The sequence below is a fragment of the Furipterus horrens genome, unplaced genomic scaffold (assembly GCF_987537825.1).
Source record: "Furipterus horrens unplaced genomic scaffold, mFurHor1.1.pri manual_scaffold_3, whole genome shotgun sequence".
In the NCBI taxonomy this organism is placed as follows: domain Eukaryota; kingdom Metazoa; phylum Chordata; class Mammalia; order Chiroptera; family Furipteridae; genus Furipterus; species Furipterus horrens.
In genome coordinates this window covers 67579301-67601924 of record NW_028327173.1, presented here as the reverse complement: position 1 = coordinate 67601924, position 22624 = coordinate 67579301, and the positions used below count along the sequence as shown (strand labels likewise).

Genomic DNA, 22624 nt, shown 5'->3' with positions numbered 1-22624 from the left:
GAGTTTCTGCTTGATCAGCCAGTGACTTACAGTACCTTCTGAGATTACCTTCAAACCAAGGATCCATTTATTCATCTGTTTTGAAATATGGGGAAACTGAGGCTCAACAAGAGACAGTGATTTGTCTAACAGTAGAACCTTTTTTGTTTAAATAGAAAGAATAAAGATTAGAAGTCAGGTATCCTGATTTCTAGTCCTGTTTTCCCCCAGTTTATCTCAAGAAGGTAGAAGATATTTCTCTCATTTGTCTACTTGCAAGAAAGCATTTTGCTTATCCTTTGCTTAATACCAAAGAAATTAGGCTGAATTTAAATAAATGGATGTTTCTTTGCTGAAAAAAATATTGTCCTAAATGAAATAACTCCACGATACTGAATGAAGATTGCTTCTGTTATTTAATTATTTTTCTTAAAACTATCTCTACTGCCTAACCCAGTTAATATTTTACTGTTGAACAGAACAATTAATGACACAAGAATAGGCATGTCTTGATATAAGAAAACTTCATCTTTGAGTTGAAAGACAAAACAGAAAGGATAATTATTTACTTTACAAAATTAATCAATATTTTATAGCAGGACTTATAAATATCCATTTAAATTGTTAATTTATAATGTGATTTTATGGATTCATTCAGTCATTTAATACTTTTTTTTATCAAATACCTACTATATACCAGAGAATACAGTAGTAAACTAAATATACCTACTCATGGAATTTGTTATAAATTTGTGAATAACTGAGTGACCAGCCACACAACACACAAAAAATATTGCTTTTGCAGAAAATTAAAATAGGCTGATGTGATACAGAATGGCTAAGAGACTTATTTAAGCTGAGATTTTAATCACACTGTCAGGATTTTATATTTCTCTTTTTAAGAAACATCCAGTATATTACTTTTTGCATCTAAAGCTTTCTGTAGCCTTAACGTTAGGTATCTTAAAGAGGTTCATAACTAGCTTCAGTGGTTCCTTTGAATTCTTAGTTTTCTGTTTTTTAAGTTTGATCAGAGGGAGAGGAAATGTCATCCTCTGATACATTTGCGGAGCAAAACCCCATGAGAAGTGTCTGTTTGCCTTAATGTCCTTAGAAAGCTCAGTTTTCTCCCACTTCTAAATGATGGTATAGTAACAGGATTTCATTCTGCTTTGATCTCCCTACCTGTGATTGATAATAATTTCCTTATAGGTAGAGATGTAACTCAGAATGTATGCCAGTTATGTAACTGGAAACTCTTGCTAGTTATGGAATTGTTGAGGGAAGTATCATCTGAGAAAATAATCTAAGATTCATTCATATATTTATATCTGGGACCCAGTATAGTCTGTTCAAACAACTCTCTAAAAACCCTGTTTTTAACAACTTTACTGTTATAGATTGTGCTTTTACTAGTGACTTACTCAGACAAGTCTGAATAGTTTTTAGACTGAAATATTCTGGATTTTATCACTAGTAGAAATGGAACTTTTACTTAATGCTCTTGACTAAGTTAGAGTCCTATTTTTTGAATTCACAATATCCTTGCAGATATCTAGTTTAAAATTACGTGCATAAATTTGTATGAGAATTTTATCAGAATGATTAGAGTCCAGTGATAAGAAATTATAGAGAAAAAACTATCAAATCTTTTAATGTGTATTTGATATAAACTTATGTTCTATCAGCTAGCTATAACTGTCTGATAGCAATGTAAATAGTACTCCCTTTAAAATTTTTTCTTTTATTCTGTAGCATGTTTTTGATCCAGAGGAGACTCTGCTTCCTTGGCAGTAGAGCTAAATTCCTGAAGATGATTTATTCTCCAAAAGTCTTCAGAATCTCCACTTCTGCTGTAGGTATTGATTCATCTTACAAGTAAATTATTGTACATATTCTTTGATGTCAAAAAAGTACAACTTTTCAAATACTTCATGTTTTATTGGAATGAGCATTTCCGTTATATAAGCTGAAGTCATCTCTTGTCATTGGTGAGAACTGACATTCACTGAGCAACTGCTTGGGCATTGTGTTACCTCTTTTTATCTTTACAGAATTCTTCAAGTTATGAATTGTTACATTCCTATCTTACAAATGAAAAAGTGGAGGCTTAGATAGGTTTCGTTACTTACCCAAGGTCACACAGCTTGTGTCATAACCAAGATACCATACTCACCCCTGCCTAGCTCTGGCACTCTAAAGGTTAGGTTCTGTATACTCAAGAAAGTATATTATACTGACTGTAAGTACAGACCCAGTGACTTAAAGATCACAGGAAATATGGCAGATTGAGGTCCAGGTTATATGACAACATGGAAAAGCAAACAAATCTCATGGTTACCACCATGACTAGCATAACCCAGGGTAGATAACTGATCCAGTTTCTTCAAGTCAGTGGCATGAGATAAAAGTAGAAGAGGGGTGTTTTGGAAGGACTGCTCTGGGATAAAAAGAGTTCTAAGAACCACAACCACCAAAACCATGTGTTGACCTTGTTTAGGAATTTGGTTCAATCAATCAAAATGTAAAAAGCTATTGTTAAAGACAATCAGAGAAATATGAGAATGTGTATTAGGTATTAGATGATAACAGAAAAATTATTGTTAATTACTTGTGCAAATCGCAATGAAGTTGTATAAGAAACTGTTGATATTTTTTAGAGATATATGCCAAGTATATATGGGTAAAATGACTTAAAGTCTAAGATTTGCTTTAAAATTACTCAGCAATAAAAATTAAAAAGAAAAGTATTCGGGGGCAGGGGGGGGTGGAATGAAGCCAGTGAGGCAAAATCATGATAATTATTGAATCCGGGTAACATGTATATGAATGTTTTAGATTGTGTTGGATTATATGAAATTGTCATTTTGTAGGTAAAAAAATGGTGCATATTGGCAGTTTCATATTGTTCAAGCTAATAGCAATCTCTTAACTTTTATGTAAGTTTGAAATCTTAAGAACCATCAACTTCTCTATGTGTAAATACTATGATCTGTGCCTCATAAATGTCTTGGGTTCTATCTCTCATCTTTGTTATCACCATGACTACCTTAGTTCAAGCCCTCCATGCAGAGGTTGAAGCCAAGGAAGTGGGTACAATCACTCAGGGTGATCAGATAAAGGCAAGGTATTAAATTAAGGCTGTGTGTGCAGAATTATTATCTGCCAAGCTCAGTTAGAATGTGCATGCCCAGGACCCATTCTGAGAGAACCTCGTTATATAAGTCTGAAATGTACTTTGAAAAAATTTTTTAAGTGATTCTAAGGTACATCCCAGGTAACAACTACTGACAATGCTTTATTCATATTTGCAGATTATCTAGGCTAGAATTCAACCCCTTCCATCTTTAACAGTCACATCAGAAAGGTACCTACATTTCATCAGAGCCTTTTCAGTTACAATAGTCACACAGATGAATGTGTTCTTCCTGCTATTGGGCAAATAATAAAGCAGGCTGATCAGAGCTACAGAGTGTTACTGAACCCAACCAGTAGGGGTCCAAGGCTTCCTGCCAACAGGCAAACAAAGATGCAGAGTTCGGTGGAAAGGAAAAGAATCTTCTATTTAATTAGCAAAGTATCTGGTAAAAAAAAAAAAAAGCTGTTTAAATATGTTATTACAACTACTACATGGATTCGAGAACAGAAAATAACACAAGAACAAAAATCTGTACAAAAACTAATTTGTACATACAGTATTTCCTAGAAGGCAAGGCCCCAAAAGAAAGGAATCCTTTTATTTAACAATCCTCTGTCTCTTCCTCCCGCCGCTGACAGGCCCACGGAGCCTGCGGCCCTTCACAAGTCCGAGCAGGGTCTGTGGGCGGAGCCTCTCCCCCTCCCCTGCTGCCGTCTGCCAGGCCCGGAGTCCAGGAACGTCAGGCCCGGGCGGCCAGGAGGCTGGGGAGGTGGCCGCCCAGCCGCCGCCAGTCCCTTCCCTTAACAGCCACCCGCTGACGCCGTGCAGGCCCTCCGGCTCGGTCCGGAGTCCGCCCGCACCACCCGCAGGCTCACTCTCCCCTCCTCCTCCTGCCCCCCAGGCTCCTCACCTGCCCCCTACCCCCAGCCACCACCTCCCCTCTCCTGGGGTCCCCTCCTGGAGCCCGCCCCTGGGGACTTCCTGTGCATCCTGCCCCACCCCTCTTGCGACCCCCAGAATCCTTTGCGCACCCGCCTGCATTGCCCTGGTGCACACATGACGGTGGTGCAAGTTTAAATCAAGAACGTCTTACCAGAGCCAGCCTGCCTGCCTACTTACTGTGATCCTGTTTTCACAAGAAAGTCCTTCTCATCTATAGCAGAATCAATGTCATTAAAAACTTACTCTACAGGTTACCATTGAGGAAGGGAATGTAAAGGGCGATGGGCTGTACTTTATCTGGATCATTTGCTTTTCTCCCCCCTCAGAAACATTTGTTTTTGTAACTTTAAATAAATGATATTTTAAACGTTAAGGCAGAACGTTGCTGTTATACAGCAAGAAAAGAACCAAGACGAACCCTGGATGAAAATCACGATCTGTCCCCTGTTTTAGCACCTAGATCTTAAAGGCATAGAAACTTGAAAGAGAATATTTATATTATCCTCTGTTGCTGGGAAGCCAAAGGACAAACTAGTAGATATCTGAGAGACGGATGGGAGGGAAGAATGCAAGAAGGAGCAAGTAATTTTTCATGAGAGGTCTCATGGAACACCAACTCCTACTACCTGATAGGGTCACCCTTTGTTAGACTAGTCTTGATTTAAGGCTTAGATGTTCAGATTGCAATATGTAGCCTACTGGTTTTGTCCTCTTCTCCCGTTAATGATCTACTTATCTTCAAAATAGCCTTCCTAAGTGGAACTTCTCAGGGAAACTATTCTGTATGGTCTAAGGCTGGATGTACTAACACATTTGTCAAAACCCATAGAAAGTAGAACACCAGGAAACCTAACGTGAACCTTGGACATCTGATGAGGTGTCAATGTTGGCTATCAGTTGTAACAAACGTGCCACTCTGATGAGGGCTGTTGTTGATGGAGGAAGCTCTGTGCATGTGGGAGCGGGGAGTATATGGGAACTCTGTACTTTGCACTCAATTTTGCTACAAACCTAAAACTGCTCTAAAAAACATTCTATTAAAAAAAAAAAAGACTTCTAAAATTTACATGCCCATCAGAGAAGCACAAAAACAGTTTTATAACAACTAAAACAAAAACTTTCCTTTCTTCTGTCTATTCTTCCCTAAAGAAATCACAGCCCTCTTTTCTGATATGAAAACATTATCTATTATACATTTAGTCTATATGCAACAATGTTCTTACTCCCTGTGGTATAAAGTTACTCGCATCCTACTTGTGTCTAAGAGAATCTTTTCCACCTTCTAAGTGGGCACTATTTTTTGAGTATATGGTATGTACCAAGAACTTTGCTTTTCCACTATGGATTTAACTCATTTAATCATCATAGCAATTGCACGGGGTATGTATTCAATTTCCTTTTTAACAAATGAGGAAACTTGAGTTTTAGAGAAGTCAGGTTGTTAGGATAGGTAGCTAGTTAGTCATGAGCTGGGCAAGCAAAGGAAGGGAAAGGGGATAGATTATCCTTGTACATTCTGGCACATCCACAGGGCCTAAGGCAAATCTAAATATTACATATATCGGGGCGTAGGTTCAAGGTCATGACTAGCTGCGCATTTGTACGTGACTAATGTTAAGCCACAATGTTTAAGCTGTCAATTTGGTTACAGCACTTGTTTCGTAAAGGGTGTGTGATATTTGACCTATGCTGTAAGGTTTTTGGCCGCAACCTGCACAGGGTTAAGCTGAACCAGGCCTTACCACACTTGGACTTGCAGTCACCAGATCTCTGATTCAATCTTAGGACATTGTTCAGCCTTATAGGTCACCAGTTTCAGTCACATAGCACGTGCATAGACAGCTAAGCAAGATGTGGGGAGCTGAAGAAACAGGAGCAAAGAAGTCCAGGAAGAAAAAGCCCATAAATACCTGAGCTCTGTAATTGATTGGGGTGCTCTCACTCTTCTCAGGTGCCCACTCAGCCGCTCCCGAGTATGCTTCCACACTGCCAATGAATTCTTGCTTACTTTGCTGTACGTGGTCTCTTGACTGAATTCTTTCCTTCAAGAAGACAAGGACCATGGTCTCTTCATTTTTCCAGTAGCAAAGTAACCAACTTACTGTCACACAGTTAATATAGCTTTGATGTTTAATTTTGAACTAAGGTCTATTTGGTTTGAAAGCTCTTTGCATTAAACAAGCTTGGAAATTTTAATTAGAATGTAGGCATATATTTCAGGGCACAGCGTGGCTGGGGTTGTGAGGAGCTGTGCCCAGGCTTCCTCCAGATCTAGCTTTTCATCTCTTCTGGGCTTAAGTGCCCAGCAGAAACTACCTGTCTCTCAGTCCCAAGTCCAAATTTCCATGAATTGTCCTGATTGGTTTAACCTGACTGTCACATGGAGATGGAAAAGCAAATGTTTGGTAAATAAATGTTTGCAAGGTTGTCTGTAACAGTGGGATACAGAGAGGCCTCTGTACTCTCCAGGACTATCCATCCTATCACAAAAGGTAAGTTTCCTTTTTTATGGCTGAGTAATATTTCAGTGTGTAAATGTACCACAGCTTTTTTACCCACTCATATATGATAGGCATTTGGGTTGCTTCCAAATCTTGGCTATTGTAAATAATACTGCAGTAAACATAGGGGTGCACATATTCTTTCAAATCAGTGTTTTGGGCTTCTTCAAATGTATTCCCAGAAATGGATTCACTGGGTCATAAGGCAGTTTCATTTTTAATTTTTTGAAGAACCTCCATACTGTTTTCCACAGTGGCTGCACCAGTCTGCATTCCTACCAACAGTGCACAAGGGTTCCCTTTTCTCCACATCCTATCAACCATTTGTTGATTTATTGATGGTAGCCATTATGGCAGGTGTGAGGTGATATTGCATTGTGGTTTTAATTTGCATCTCTCTGATGATGTGACATTGGGCATTTTTTCATATGTCTTGACCATCTGTATATCCTCTTTGGAGAAGTGTCTACTCAGGTTCTTTGCCCATTTTTTCCTTGGATTGTTTGGTTCATTTTGTAAATGGAATGTTTTCTTAGTTTCCCTTTTTCATAAGTCATTATTGGTGTATAGAAATGCAACTGATTTCTGGATATTTATTTTGTGTCCTGCTATTTTCCTGAATTTATCAGTTCTATTTGTTTTTTGGTGGAGTTTTTAGGGTTTTCTATTTACAGTAATAGTCATCTGCAAATAGTGACAGTTGTATTTCTCCCTTTCCAATTTGGATGCCTTTTATTTTTTCTTCTTGTTTGATTGTTGTGGTTAGGACTTCCAGTACTATTTTGAATAAGAGTGGTAAAAGCAGACATCCCTGTCTTGTTCCTGATCTTAAGGGAAATGCTTTTATTTTTTGCCCTTTGAGTATGATGCTGGGTTTGTCGTATATGGCCTTTATTATGTTAAGGTATGTTTCTTCTATTCCCACTTTGCTGAGTGTTTTTTATCATAAATGGGTGCTGCATTTTATAAAATGCTTTCCTGCATCTATTGATTTGATCATATGGTTTTTATCCTTCATTGTATTTATACGGTATATCACATTTATTGATTGGTGGATATTGCACCAACCTTGCATCCTTGGAATAAATCCCATTTGATCATGGCGTATGATCTCTTTAATGTGCTGCTAAAATTTTGTTGAGGATTTTAGCATCTATGTTCATCAAGGATAGTGGCCTATAATTTTCTTTCTTTGTAGTGTCTTTATCTGGTTTTGGAGTTAGAATAATGCCGACCTCATAACATGAGCTTGAGAGTCTTCCCTCCTCTTGAATCTTTTGGAATAGTTTGAGGATAGGTTTTAGTTCTTCTTTGAATGTTTGGTAAAATTATTCTATTAAGCCATTTGGTTCAGAATTTTTGTTTGTTTGAAGTTTTTTTGGTTAATGCTTCAATTTCTGTAATTGTAATCTGTCTATTCAAATTTTCTGGTTCTTCCTGATTTAGTTTTGGAAGATTGTATGTTTCTAGGAACTTGCCCATTTCTTCCAGATTGTCCAATTCATTGACATATAGTTGTAATGTTTTTCTCACAGTCTTTTGTATTTCTTTAGTGTCAGTTCTTACTTCTCCTTTTTCATTTCTGATTTTACTTATTTGGGTCTTCTCTTTCTTTTTTCTTGTGAGTCTGGTTAAAGGTTTGTCAATCTTGTTTATGTTTTCAAAGAACCAGTTCTTGGTTTCATTGACTTTTTGTATTTTTTTGTTTTAGATTTTATTTTGTTTATTTGTGCTCTGATATTTTTAATTTCCTTCTACTCACTTTGGGCTTTTTTGTTTTCCTTTTTCTAGTTCTTTTAAGTGTAAAGTTAGATTGTTTATTTGAGTTTTTTTTCTTGTTTCTTGAGGTAGGCCTGTAATGCTATGTATTTCCTCCTTAGGAATGCTTTCAATGTGTTTCATAGATTTTTCTGTGTTGTGTTCTCATTTTTATTTGTTTCAAAGATATCTTTTGATTTCTTGCTTGATATTATCGTTACCCCATTCATTGTGTAATAACATGTTATTTAGCTTCCATATCTTTCCGTGTTTTTTAGTTTTTTCATATTGTGATTGATTTCTAGTTTCATACCATTATGATCAGAGAAGATGCTTGATATGATTTCAATCTTCTTAAACTTACTGAGACTTGTTTTGTGTCCTAATATGTGGTCTATCCATGTGCACTTGAAAATAATGTATATTCTGCTGCTTTGGTGTGAAATGATCTGCATATATCAGTTAAATCCATCTGATCTAGTGTGTCATCTAAGGCTTTTGTTTCCTTGTTATTTTTTGTCTGGATGATTTATCCATTGATGTCAATAGGGTGTTAAAATCCCCTGCTATAACTGTAGTACTGTTGATCTCTTCCTCTATGACCAAGAAATTTTATATATTTAGGTCCTCCTGTTTGGGTGCATAAATGGTACAAGGGTTCTATCCTCTTATTGGATTGCTTGCTTTATCATTATGTAGTGTCTTTCTTTGTCCCTTCCTATAGCCTTTGTTTTAAAGCTTTGTCTAATATAAATATTGTTACCCCAGCTTTTTATTTCGTTTCAATTTGCATTACATATCCTTTTCCATTCCTTTACTTTCAGTCTGTGTGCGTCTTTTGTTCTGCGATGGGTCTCATGTAAAGAGCCTTTATATGCATCTTTTTAAAAAAATCCATTTAGCTACCCTATGTTTTTTTTATTGGATTAATTAAGCCATTTACATTTAAAGTGATTATTGATAGGTATGTGTTATTGCCATTTTATTCTTTTAACTATGTTCTTCTGTATTGTTTTCTTTTTTCTTTTTCTTAAAGGAGATCCTTTAATCCTGTAACTTTTGCTTGTCTGGGAAGCTCTTTATTTCTTCAATTTTAATTGATAGCCTTGCTAAGTAAAGTAGCCTTGGTTGTAGATTTTTGCTTTTCATCACTTTGAATTTTTTTTGGCAATTCTTTCTGGCCTATAGTGGTTCTGTTGAGAAATCAGCTGAGAGTCTTATGGGATTTCCCTTGTAGGTAACTGTCTTTCTCTTTCTAATCTTGAAATTCTCTTTGTCTTTAACCTTTGACATTTTAATTATCATGTGTCTTGGTGTCGTCCTCTTGATTCATCTTGTTTGGGACTCCCTGAACTTCCTGGATTTGTGTGTCATTTTCCTTCAGAAAGTTAGGGAAGTTCTCAGTCACTATTTTTTCAAATGGGTTCTCATTCCTTTGCTCATTCTCTTCTCCTTATGGTACTCCCATGATGTGTATGTTGATATGCTTTATGTTGTTCCAAATGTTCCTTAAACTGTCCTCATTTGTTAAAGTTATCTTTTCTTTTGCTACTCTGATTGTCTGTGTTCTCCTACCTTGTCTTCCAAATCTCTGATTCAGTCCTCTGCTTAATCTACCCTACTGTTTATTCCTTCTAGTGTAGTCTTCATTTCAGATATTGTATTCTTCATTGACTGGTTCTTTTATATGGTTTCTTTGTCCTTTATTATGCTGCTGTAGTTCTTACAAACTTCCCCTTATTTCCCACTAAGTTCCTTGAGCATTCTTTCTTTCTAAGTCTGTATCTGGTAAATTGTTTGCCTCCATTTTATTTAGCTTTTTTTCTGGAGATTTCTCCTGTTCTTTTGTGAGGGATACGTTTCTTTGTCTCTCCATTTTGGCTGCTTCTTTGTGTTTGTTTCTATATATAGGTAAATCTGCTATGATTCCCAGTCCTGGTAGCATGGCCTTATGTACAAGGTGTTTTGTGGGACCCAGTGATGCACTCTCGTTGATCACCTGCATTGGGTACTACAGGAATTTCCTTTACATAACTGTGAGCACCAACCCCAACCACAGTGTATGAGCTGCTCTGCAGGTGCTGACCACATGGAGCAGAATTTGCCTCAGCCTGGTCTGGTATTTGCCAAGATCTCCCTTTGGAAATGCTGCTTGTGAGGCTAATTTGATTCTGCTCTGATGTTGTCTGAAGCTGGCCACTGTATGTGTTTGTTCTGGGTCCTCTTGTGAGGGACTCTTATGCTGACCAATGTCAAACACTGCCTGTGACTGGCCCTCAGCAACCTGTTTGGAGCTACAAAGCTATTTTCAGTTTGTAGCTGTCTCTGCTGGGCTTTGGGGTGTGCCCAGCAAGAATTAGCTACACAACAAGGCTGGCTTTTACCAGCAACAAGCCTGAGGGTAGATCGGCAAAACTTTCAAGGAACCCTGAGATTTGCCTCTGCGTGCCTCTGCCTGCTGGTTGCCTATTAGGCTCAGTCATTGAAGAGCCTCTGACAGTACTCTAGTTGCATGAGGTCCAGTATTCCCTCACTTATCTCAGGTATTACTTTCTAGACACCCCCCCCCCAGTTAAGTAGGAACCTTATATTTATTTTAGTATTTATATATATCTTAAGGCTTTATAAACCCTTCCCACACACTTATAAACCATTCCCAGTCCCTTATTAACCTTTCCCACTCCCTTATTAACCTTGTTCACACTTTTATAAACACTACTTATGTTCTTAAACATATTCTACACTCTTAAACCTACGTAACTTTAACAACATATGTATACAGTACCACAAAATCCCACGATGGAGTGAAAAATCTGTGATGAATAATTAAATATAATATTTTTTAAAATCCCGTGATACAGTGAGGCTGCGATAAGTGAACTGCGATATAGGGAGGGACTACTGTATATTCTTAGTGAGTCACCAGGTAGGGGTGAGTGATGTTTATCAGATCTATACAGATTCAAATCTAGTGCCAGTGCTGCGTCTAAGGCTACTCAGCAAATATCCGAGAGTATACTAACTCTAGCTCCCATCCAGTGGGTGCTCGTACACCACTGTTGTTAGAGAGGGTCTCCAGGAGTAATCAGGGTGAGGCCATCAAAATTTATCAGGCTGAAACAGACCAAAATTTGGCCATGTGATGAGAGAGCTCTGCAACAGTCAGGCATGTGAGGGATAAATGGCCCTCATCCTAGAGCCACACAGCAGTCTGTCCCAGCTTCTGCCAGGAGCCTGAGCTCAGCAGCTTGGGGTCACTGGGACTTGGGAGGGTGGGGGCAGTGGATCTCCTTTGAGGGGGAGTGCTGGTAGGCTTGGGGGAAGGAGGGAGGAATGGTCCTTGTCTGAGAGCCTCACAACTCAGTCACTCACATCCCTGAATCTGTCTGAACCTCTATACCCCTGCCTAGGCAGCTGACTCCTCAGCAGGGTGTGAACTCTGTGGTGTGGGGTGACATGGAGTCCAGGGGGTGGGGCTATGCATTCTCCGAAGCTGATAGTATAAGGAGGGGATTGCTCCATCCAAGAAAGATGGCATCTGCGGTGTGGGAGTGTGACTCAGGACAGAGGTCTCAGTGGCTATCCCCCGCCACCTAGTTCTCTCCCTAGAGCCACAAACCCTAATCTCTCCTCACACAACTCTAGTCTTCTCTGCCTTCCCTCCACCAGAGCCCAGAATGAGTGACTGCGAATGAGATTTTGTGCCTTGGCCCTTTAGGGGATGTCTGTGTTTCTAGCAGACTTCCTGTCTCTCCCTGACAGACAGAATCTCCACTGTTTTTCACAGCCAGATGTTATGTGGGTGCCTGTTCCCAGCTCTGGTGTTCTGGGCTGGGGAGCCTGGTGTGGGGCTGAAATCTCTTGCTCCTCAGGGGAAATCTTTACAACTGAGTCATTTCTCCAGAGTCTCTGCCACACCCATGGGAGTGGGGCCAGCCTTTTTTGAATCTCCACCCTTCCTACCAGTCTCAGTGTGGCTTCTTCTATAAATCCTTAGTTATAAGACTTCTCTTCAGCTAGTCTTCAGTTGGTTATTCAAATTGATTGCTCTACATTTTAGTTGTAATTCCAGTTTGGTCCTGGGAGGAGGGGAGTGTAACTTCCACCTACTCTGCTGCCATCTTGGATCCTCCTGGCAGCTTTTTAAAATCAGTTTTATCAAGGAACAATAAACTGCATCCATTTAGACTGTAACATTCAGTGATTATACCGTGAATTCACCACTACAATCAACCTACAGAACTTTGCCATCGCCCCTAAAAGGTTCATCATGTCCCTTTGCAGTCCATCCTTCACTCAACTTATTTGCTCTTCATCACCATAGTTTAGTTTGCTTTTTAAAATATTATAAATGGGATCTTATAGTATCTACTCTTGTGTATGATTTTTTCACTTGCATAATGACTTTTAAATACACCAATGTTTTGATGTATCAGTAATTCATTCCTTTCTATTTGTATGGATATAATACCATTATTCATGTATCTATTCATCTGTTGATGGAATTCTGAATTGTTTCCAGTTTTGGACTACTGTGAATAAAGCTATTTGAACACTTCTATATAAGCCATTGTGTTGACATAGGTTTTCATTTCTGTTGGGTAAATACCTAATAGGGGAACAGTTGGATTGTGTTGTAGCTTTATGTTTAATTTTGAGGTATCTGCTAAGCAGTTTTCCAAAATGGTTTTACCATTTTACATTCCTATTAGGGAACGTATAGGAGTTCCAGCTGCCCCACATCCTTGCCAACATTCATATCCATAATTTTAGCCATTCTGATGGGTTTCTAGTGGTACCTCATTGTGGTTTTAATTTGCATCTCCCTGATGACTGATGATGTTGAGCATCTCTTATGTGCCTTTTGGCCATTCCTTATCTGTGTGGTGGTTATCAGATATTTTGCCCATTTGGAACTTGATTGTTTGCCTTGTTGAGCTGTAGAAGTTCTTTACAAGTATATTCTAAATAAATCTTTTGTAAGGTGTATGTATTGTAAATACTTTCTCCTCGTCTGTGGCTCACTAGCTAAGAGATATTTGAGCCACTGAATGATGTTGTAGGGGAGGAAAAAATACAGCTTTTCCCTCTGCGCTCCTAGGTTTTCTGGCTGAGGCCCTGAGAATTAGACTGAAAAAAAGTCAGATTAACAAGAGTAAAATGGAGATTTGCTACTATTATTTACTACTAGCATGTGCCTGGGGGCATACACACTGTAGAACTCAGTGATGAGTAACTCAAAGGGGCGGTTAGTGGCATTCTAACAAAGAACAACACATTCATAGAGAACTGAAAAAATAAAGGAAAATGGGTTTCAGAATGGAAAATAAGGGTTGCTTTAATAAGGCCTATTATGTAGATTCCTCTAGTGCTCTCGACTGATAGAGTCTAGAATTGTCTCGGTGATGAATTGTCCTGCCTCTCTGGTAGAGGGGGCAAGAGCAGAGTTGCTTCTCTAACTTCAACTCTAACTGATCCTTATGTCAAAGTAGCATATTTTGGAGTAGCATTTTCTGGTTTTCTGTAACATATTAAATTGTATAGATGTTTAAAGTCAAACAATAAACACTTTTTGAGCATTCACCTTTTGTAACTGTCCTATATCAAAAGTACTTTTAAAAAAAAAGATTTTATTTATTTATTTTTAGAGAGGGAAAAGGAGGAAGAAAGAGAGAGAGAAACATCTGCAAGTGTGAGAAACATCGATCAGTTGCTTCTCTCACACCTCCAACTGGGCCTTTGATCTTGACCAGGAATCAAACCAGCAACCTTTCAGTCCACAGGCTGGTGCTCAGTCCACTGAGCCACACCAGCCAGGGCTATCTCCAATTTATTGATAAGGAAATGTATTTTGGAAGTATTTAGTAGTAATTTTTAAGCCATACTGTTAATGTCATTAACTACCATACAAAGTATGTCTCTAAGCAAAATTATTGTTAATTCAATATATATATTTTGCTGAGAACCTAATATATTAATATAAAGATATAAGTGGACACAGACATACATGTACTTTTTTTTCTAGGCAATATGAAAAATATAAGGAATGAGACAAAGTTCAGGTTCTGAAAGAAAAGGTTTGAAAAGACATGTATACCTATACCATATAAATTATCATAGAAAAGAGATCTAGGGGGAAGGTAAAGAAAGAAATGATACATTTTAACAAGGAATCTGAAAACACTTCTTAGAAGTCCAATCTGAGATATATCCTGTCAGGTAGATTGTATTTAAATCTTATATGGGTGGATATATTCTTTCCTATGGCTGCTGTAACAAATTACTACCAACTTGATGGTTTAATACCACAGAAATCTATTCTCTCGCAATTCTGAAGGCCAGAATCCAAAATTGGTATCACTGGGTCAAAATCAAGGTATCAGCAGGACCACACTCCCTCCAGAGGTTCGAGGGGAGAATCCAATTCCTTGCCCCTCCCAGCATCTGGTGGCTGCTGATATTCTTAGCAAAAGCTCACCACTCTAATCTTCATGGCCAGCATCTTCCAATCTCTGCTCCACCCTCAGGGGCCTTTTCCTCCATGTGTTTAATCTCCCTCTTGTACGTATACCTGTGATTAAATTTACGACCCACCTGGATAGTTCAAATTATTTCCCTATCTCAAGATCCTTAATTTAATCACATCTGCAAGCCTCGTCGGCAGCCGTCCATCTCGAGAGACGATGGTGTAGCTTCTTAAGAGTCTATCTGCACCACCGAGAATGGCTGTGCAGTCCGACTCGGGAGTGACACGGTATCTGTCTCCTCCCGTGTTGAATCGACATCTTGCGATGACGCTGGAGTGTCCTCTCCAGTGAAGCTGAAGCTACAGAGCCTGGGCAGGGTGATATGGAGGGTCTGCTGTTGCCCATGCAGCAGACCCCCCCTCTCTTCGCAGCTGAAGGGTCCAAGGGAAAGACAGAGTCAATACAGCTTGGCTTCAGGTGCACCGCAGGAGTTGCCGGTGTTGACTACAACGTCAAACTGCCTTAGGGACTCCGGCTCCGGATTTTCTGTCGGGGTTTACTCCCTTAGCCTTTCCCCTGAAGAGGTATGCCGCAAGGCAGCGGAGGTTTTTTGGAGTCAGAGTTTTCCTTCTCTGCAAGCCTATAATGATATATATTGTATGTAAGGTAACAACCACAGGTTCCAGGGATTAGGATGTGGTAGCTTTGGGGATGTCATTTCTGAGCCTGCCACCGCAGGAATTACAGAGAAGGTCATATCAAAAAAGAAAAGAACTTGAATAAAAACATGGGAAGCAGAACTACGCTGAATGCATCTAGACAATAACAAGTGGCGGGAGTGAAGGTTGGAAATAAATTAAAGACCTTGAATACCAGGTTGAAATTTGAATTACATTCCATAGATTGAGGAGAGTCACTGGATATTTTAGAGTAAGATAGGAACATCCCCTAATTTGTGTTTCAAGTGCGTATTCTGAGGCACTGCAAATGCTGGATTAGGGGCAGTATGCCATTGAAAAAACTCAAAATGAGGATTTCCTTTCTTTGTGTGTTCAGAAAATACTTTTGAACACATTACCAGCTTCACACCATTTTAGGTAATAGATATATAGCACCAAACAAGACAAGTCCTTGTTTTCTGAGTTTTTCATTTCAGTGAGAGAAACATAATTAACAGGTAAACATAAATAATTTGAAATAGTAATTAGTGTCATAAGAAAATTAAGTGGAAACATATGTGAAAATTCATGATGGCACCAGGGGGAAGGGAGTTGGATAGCCAGAAAAAGCCACTCTCAGTCCCTCCATGGTGGTGACATTGGGAAGCGTCACTGTTTCATCTCATTTGAAAAAAAGCAGCAGACTGACCCTGGGTAGACACTAGATGAAGCAGAGCCCCGGTGAGGTTCAGTCTCTGGTTTCAGTTTCCCTTGAACCAGGCTTCACCTCCTTCTCATGGTGACTTGAACTATCTAATAAATTCCTCCTTTTCACCTAAACTATTTCAGATTGAGTTTCTGTCTCTGTGCAACTAAAATCTGATTAATATCGCTTCGGAGCATCAAAGGCATCTATGTACTTGTCTGTTTCTTACCTTCAAAGCTAGGAAAGAGTATAACAAAGTTTCTTTTAAGTCAGGCTGGGGAACTGTCAAATTTCTAGCAGATTTTCATACTGGTAATGTGTCAATAAACTACCTTGCAAAGGGAAAGAGGCACAAGTTGTTTTTTTTTAATCTGTATTTAAACAAAAAGACTTTAGGAAGTAGTATCAGTGCTAATGAATGAAAGGAAAGATTCCAAGAGAGAGAGAGAAGAAGGAAGAATCCCTATCTATATAAAAAGTTTGATTATATATCTATGAATGATACATCATGAACCTGAAATATCACCTGCCAATTAAAAGTGAAAACTTTATGACTAAGAAAATATATTTTACATCATATTAATATAAAATTTCATAAAAGTCAAAAGGTACTATGTTTGTTTTTTAAGTATATTTTATTGATTATGATGTTACAGTAGTCCCAATTTTTTCCCTTTACTCCACTCTGCCCCTTCCCTCTAGCAAGCCCAACCCACTTAGTTCATGTCCATGGGTTGTGCATATAAGTTCTTTGGCTTCACCCTTTCCTATATTATTCTTAACGTCTCCCTGTCTATTTTGTACCAACCAATTATGCTTCTTAATCCCTACACCATTTCCCCATTTCTCCCCCTTCCCTCTCCCAGCTGATAACCCTCCAAATGATCCCCACACCTATGATCCTGTTCCTATTCTGGTTAACTTAGTTGGATTTTGTTATTTTTTAGATTCATTGTTGATTGTTGTGAGTTTGTTGTCATTTCAATGTTCATAGTTTTGATTTTCTTTTTCTTAAATAAGTCCCTTTAACATTTCATATAATAACGGCTTGGTGATGATGAACTCCTTTAGCTTTACCTTGTCTGGAAAGCACTTCATCTGCCCTTCCATTCTAAATAATAGCTTTGCTAGATAGAGTAATTTTGGTTGTAGGTCCTTGCTTTTCATCACATTGAATACTTCTTGCTAGTCCCTTCTTGCCTGCAAAGTTTCTTTTGAGAAATTAGTGGATAGTCTTATAGGCATCTCTTTGTAGGTAACTCTCTGCTTTTCTCTTGCTGATTTTAGATTCTCTCTTTATCTTGAAACTGGCATTTTAATTATGATGTGTATTGGTGTGGCACTCCTTGGAGCTAGCTTTTTTGGGACTCTCTGTGCTTCCTGGACTTGATTGTCTATTTCCTTTGCCAAATTTTGGAAGTTTTCCTTCATTATTTTTTCATTTAAGTTTTTAATTTCTTGCTCTTCCTCTTCTCCTTCTGGCACCCCTATGGTTCGGATGTTGGCACGGTTGGAGTTGTCCCAGAGATTGCTAAGCCTCTCCTCATTTTTTTCAATTCTTGTTTCCTCCTTTTGTACTGGTTGACAGTTTTTTTCTTCCTTATGTTCCAAATCATTGATTTGAACCCTGGTTTCCTTCCCTTCACCATTGGTTTTGTGTGGATTTTTCTTTATTTCATTTAGCATAGCCTTCACTTCTTCCCTTATGCATTTGCTGTACTTAAGCATATTTGTCAAGCCTGTGAGCATCTTTATCTCCAGTGTTTCAAACTCTACATCTGTTAGGTTGGCTATCTCTCCTCATCGCTTAGTTCTCCCACTGTAATCTTGATCCGTTCTCTCTTTTGGGCCATACTTCTCTGTCTCCTTATCTTGACAGGCTCCTGTGTTTGTTTGCCTCTGTGTCTTAGGTAGAGCTGTCACTCCTGTTATGTTGTGAGGGGCGGAACCTTAGGTATTCATCAGTACCGGCTACCCATTTCACTATGTTGTGGTGCTGTATATGGGGTGTGGTCTGAGAGAGAACAATGCGGCTTGCTCAGCACTTGCCCCTTTTCCAGGCACTTCTCCCATTTCCATATTGGACCCGCAACTCTCTAGCTGTTGCCCTGGTGGTTGTTCCCAGAGTGGGTGGGTTTGCAGATGTTCTAGCACCATGGGGGCCCTTTAAACAAGTGAATTCTACTGAGAGATCAGCAGTTTTTTCCTCCACCCCAATCTCCACTGGTTTGCGCAGTCAGAAGCAATGAAGCTTCATTTTCCCCGGCACTGGAACCATGAGCTTGTGTGGTCTGGTCTGATGCTGGGAGCGCTTTCCAGGTGTCCCTCCCTAGTTTTTAAAATGTGTAACTGTGCTTTCCACCGGCCTGTCACTGCCGCCATCACACTGCGTCCTCTCTGCCCTGACTCTGCCCTTCCTACCTGTCTAGATGAGTATTTCTTCTTTAAATCTTTGTTTGTTGGACTTCCATGCAGCTCAGTTTTCTAGAACTTCTGGTTGTCTCTAGTTTTGAAGTAGTTGTACTCCTTCTTAGTTGTGGAGGGAAACGCAGTATGTTTGTCTAGGCTTCCTTGGCTGGAAGTCCTACTGTGATTAGTTTAGATTGAACTAGATGACTGTAATATTGAACATATGTGTCATCTTTCTTGTGAAAATTAATACTTATGTTACAATAGAGCATTTCCTCTTCACATCAAACTTGAAAACTAAAGGAAACAGAGCAGGCACCATATAATTAAACTCACAGTAGATACACACGACCTGCAGTTGTAAAACGCTGGGAAGAACAAATACCCCAACGATAAGGGAATGAATGAGCAAAGTTATACACATGATCAACCTGAAATACTACCTACCAATTAACAGTGAAAATTTTACGACTAAGAAAATTTGTAAAATGTTTATGATACTCTGAAGAGAGAAGGCGAAATATAAAAAAAATAAGTGATTGCAAAAATTAAGTGACTTGTAGAAACATTATCTCACTCTCTCCCTTCGCCTTCATGGGGCATTCTTCCTGTGTGCCAGTCTGTCTGCAGATTTCCCCTTTTTGGAAGGACAGTAGTCATACTGGATTAGGGTCTACCCTAGTGACCTCAACTTATAACAACTGCAATGAACCTATGTCCAAATGAGGTCACATACTAAGATGCTGGTGTTAAGACTTTAATATATGAATTTTGCAGGAGATACAATTCAATCCATAACAAATACTGATCTCATTATACCTCCAGACTTCATTTCTGCCATATTGGTGTTGGGGTTAGTCATGAAATTGCTTTGGCCAGTCATATGTGAGTAGAAGTAATGAGTGTATGTCTAAGCAAAAAAATGTAAGAATTTTATTCCTTCTGCTATGAAACTGGCAGTACTTCAGCCTGTTTCTCAGAGTGATAGCAACATGGAATAGAGCAGCAGCTGACCTTCGTGTATGTGTAGCATGAAAAAGAAGTAAACCTTTATGATTTTAAGCCACCATAACCTTGGGGTCATTTGTTACTGAAGCATGAATTAACTTTAGCTAACTGACAGTATAATTACCTAACTGAAGCTAAGGAACACCATAAGTTCATTCCTAATGTATGAGTTTTTTCATTCATTTACTAGATATTTTTTAAAACTTGCTATGTAATAGGCATGGTACTATCTTGGGTACTGTAAGAAAGGTGTTGCTCAGAGAACCAAGGTGCAACAAGCAGAAAAAGGAAGTTTATTGAGGGGAGTAGCAAGGTGGGAGGGAATGGTGCTGTGAGAGAGTGGCTCCAGCTCTGCACTTCTAAGGGGAAAGTGCTTTTTTAAAGAGGAAAAAAAGGGTATTATCTTGCAGATGGCTGGTCAAGACCGAACACGGTTTGGTTTGCCATATTCTGTGATCACAGGAGGCTCCTGGCTCCAAATATCACTATCTCCCAAGTAGCTGCAATGGCAGGGTGGAGGGAGAGGGGGTGAGACATGGGAACCGCGGGGGGAGGGAGGGAGGACCGAGGCTGTCAGGTAGTGTAATAGTTAATTTTATGTGTCAAATTAACTAGGCCACAGCACTCAGAGATTTGTTCAAACACCAGTTTAGATGTCTCTGTGGAGATATTTTTTCAGAGGAGATTAACATTTAAATCAGCAGACTTTAAGTAAAGCAAATTACCCTCCATAATGTGGTGGGCCTGATCTAAACAGCTGAAGGCCTTAAAAGACAAAACACTGATGTGGGCCTCCCCAAGCCCCCAGAAAGAAGTAATTCTGCTGGCAGATTCCCTTCACACTCAAGCTGCAGCATCAGCTCTTCCTTGCGTCTCCAACCTGAAGGACTGTTCTGCAGATATTGAACTTGCCAACACACACAAATTTCATGAGCCAATTCCTTACTATTCATTCTAGAGGAACAGAATGAATAGGTCTGTACAGAAGGTATCCAGCCCTGTAATATGAAAAATAGAGACATTTGTTGAAGAAGATACAAGAAATATTGTATATAGGACAGTGATGCCTCAGTTTCCTTTAAAGTAGGCACCTTGGGACCTCACACAGTTCTCCCAATTGCTGTCAGCTGACCCATTGTATTATGCCGAATCTCATTTGCAGTCCGAAATTTCTTACCTTTCAAAGGTGATTTTAGTTTTGGGAAAAGCCAGAAGTCATGGCGCCAAACATGGGCTGAAAGGGGGCTGAGTCACCTGGGTGATTTGATGTTTTGCCAAAATCCTCTGCATGAGACTTGATGCATAGTGGGCATGTTATCATGGTCAAGATGCCAATCACCAGTTGCCCATAGCTGCAGCCTTCTGAATCATCTGAATAGTTTCTGTGAGGGAATGTTCAAGCTTAATGCAAAATTTGATACAGACTCATTGCTACATTTTCTCAGTCATTTTAAATGCGATGGCCACTCAGTGTACATACTCACTCAATGGTGTCTACCGCCCCCACTGACTAGGACAGTGAATTTGTCATTGTTCATACCAGTGCATTCCAGTCCACTCTTCTTGGCTGCCAGGTTACATCGATTTCTCACAAATCATTCTCATTATATTAACAATGGCTGGACTTTATCTGGACAGACCTATTGATTCTGTTTCTCTAGAGCAGTGGTTCTCAACCTTCCTAATGCCGTGACCCTTTAATATAGTTCCTCATGTTGTGGTGACCCCCGACCATAAAATTATTTTCGTTGCTACTTTATAACTGTAATTTTGCTACTGTTATGAATCATAATGTAAATACTGTCATGCAGGATGTATTTTCATTGTTACAATTTGAGCATAATTAAAGCACAGTGATTAATCCCCAAAACAATATGTAATTATATATGTGTTTTCTGATAGTCTTAGGCAACCCCTGTGAAAGGGTCGTTCAACCCCCAAAGGGGTCACAACCCACAGGTTGAGAACTGCTGCTCTAGAGAAACCTGATTGATACATACACCCATCAGTGAACTTACAGTCTAAGGAAGGATACAAATAGGAAAATTACAGTGTTATGTAGTAAATCCTGGAAAGTATTCCATTTAATAGGAGTACTTCCCTTGACTTGGGGAGTCAGAGAAGGCCTTCTGGAGGAAATGAAGTCTAACTTGAGAACTGAAAGTGGCAGGTGGAATAGGAGTTGTTAGCTACGTACAGGGACAGGATAGTGGGACCAGAGACTAGACTGAATATAGAACATGTATTCTCAACAGGGACTTTATTGCCCCAAAGGGAGAGAAAACTGGTGCTTGGCAGATTAAATAAAGCTTAGCTATTACAATGTTGTGACCATGCAAAGTTTAACTCTATGTGACAAAATTTTATTCCTTAGTATTTAATGAGGAAGTGGGAGAGATGATTAGAACAAATGTCTAAACTGTCTCCTTGGGTGGGGGCCACTGATGAAAAAGACGTTGAGAAACAGTGGTATGGAAGGACCGATATGGGTAGAAGAATGATTACATATGGAGCTATGGAAGTGAGAGAACATGGGATATTTGAAATATTGGAATGGTTGAGGCAGAGTTGGGAAGGACTGGAGGTAGGAAGAGTAGTGAGAGGAGGCTATTCTAGCAACAGATTATAAAGAAAATTAAATCTGAAAATGTATTTGCCCTCAATTATCTAAATAGTTTAAGTAAAATTGGACTTTGTGTTGAAATTATCTACTACAGACTGTGCTTACTTTTTACTATATAAATCTATACTTTGTGTTTGTAGTCACATACTGAATGAATCATTAAGTTTTAAACATGTTTTTAGAGATGGCAAAGGGCAATTGTTCAACTCTTTTCCTATCTATCATTATGGGACATTGTAGTTTTATAATTATAGTTTCTAGACTATCATCATGTTCAGGTGAGTACTTAATCATAATGCTATTCTGGAAGGCACATTAACCTCTGGAGAATTTTCATGTGATTTACTTCATTGGAGTTTCAAAGATTAAAAATATGACAGTAAAAAGGTATTTTTCTTGGCTCCGTTATTGAAAATAGAATGAGAACAATGAT

The 22624-nt window shown here is 39.0% G+C and overlaps 1 protein-coding gene across 2 annotated transcripts in view; it reads left to right on the top strand.

The window, feature by feature from the left end:
• The window catches only part of KYAT3 (kynurenine aminotransferase 3), a 57797-nt gene that overhangs the window by 2267 nt on the left and 32906 nt on the right, over positions 1 to 22624 (top strand). For both annotated transcript variants that reach the window (XM_090269700.1, XM_090269699.1), the window contains exon 2: positions 1735 to 1834. In XM_090269700.1, the coding sequence (XP_090125826.1) occupies positions 1736 to 1834 (99 nt within the window). In that variant the 5' untranslated portion in view covers position 1735. The remainder of the gene's footprint in view (positions 1 to 1734; positions 1835 to 22624) is intronic.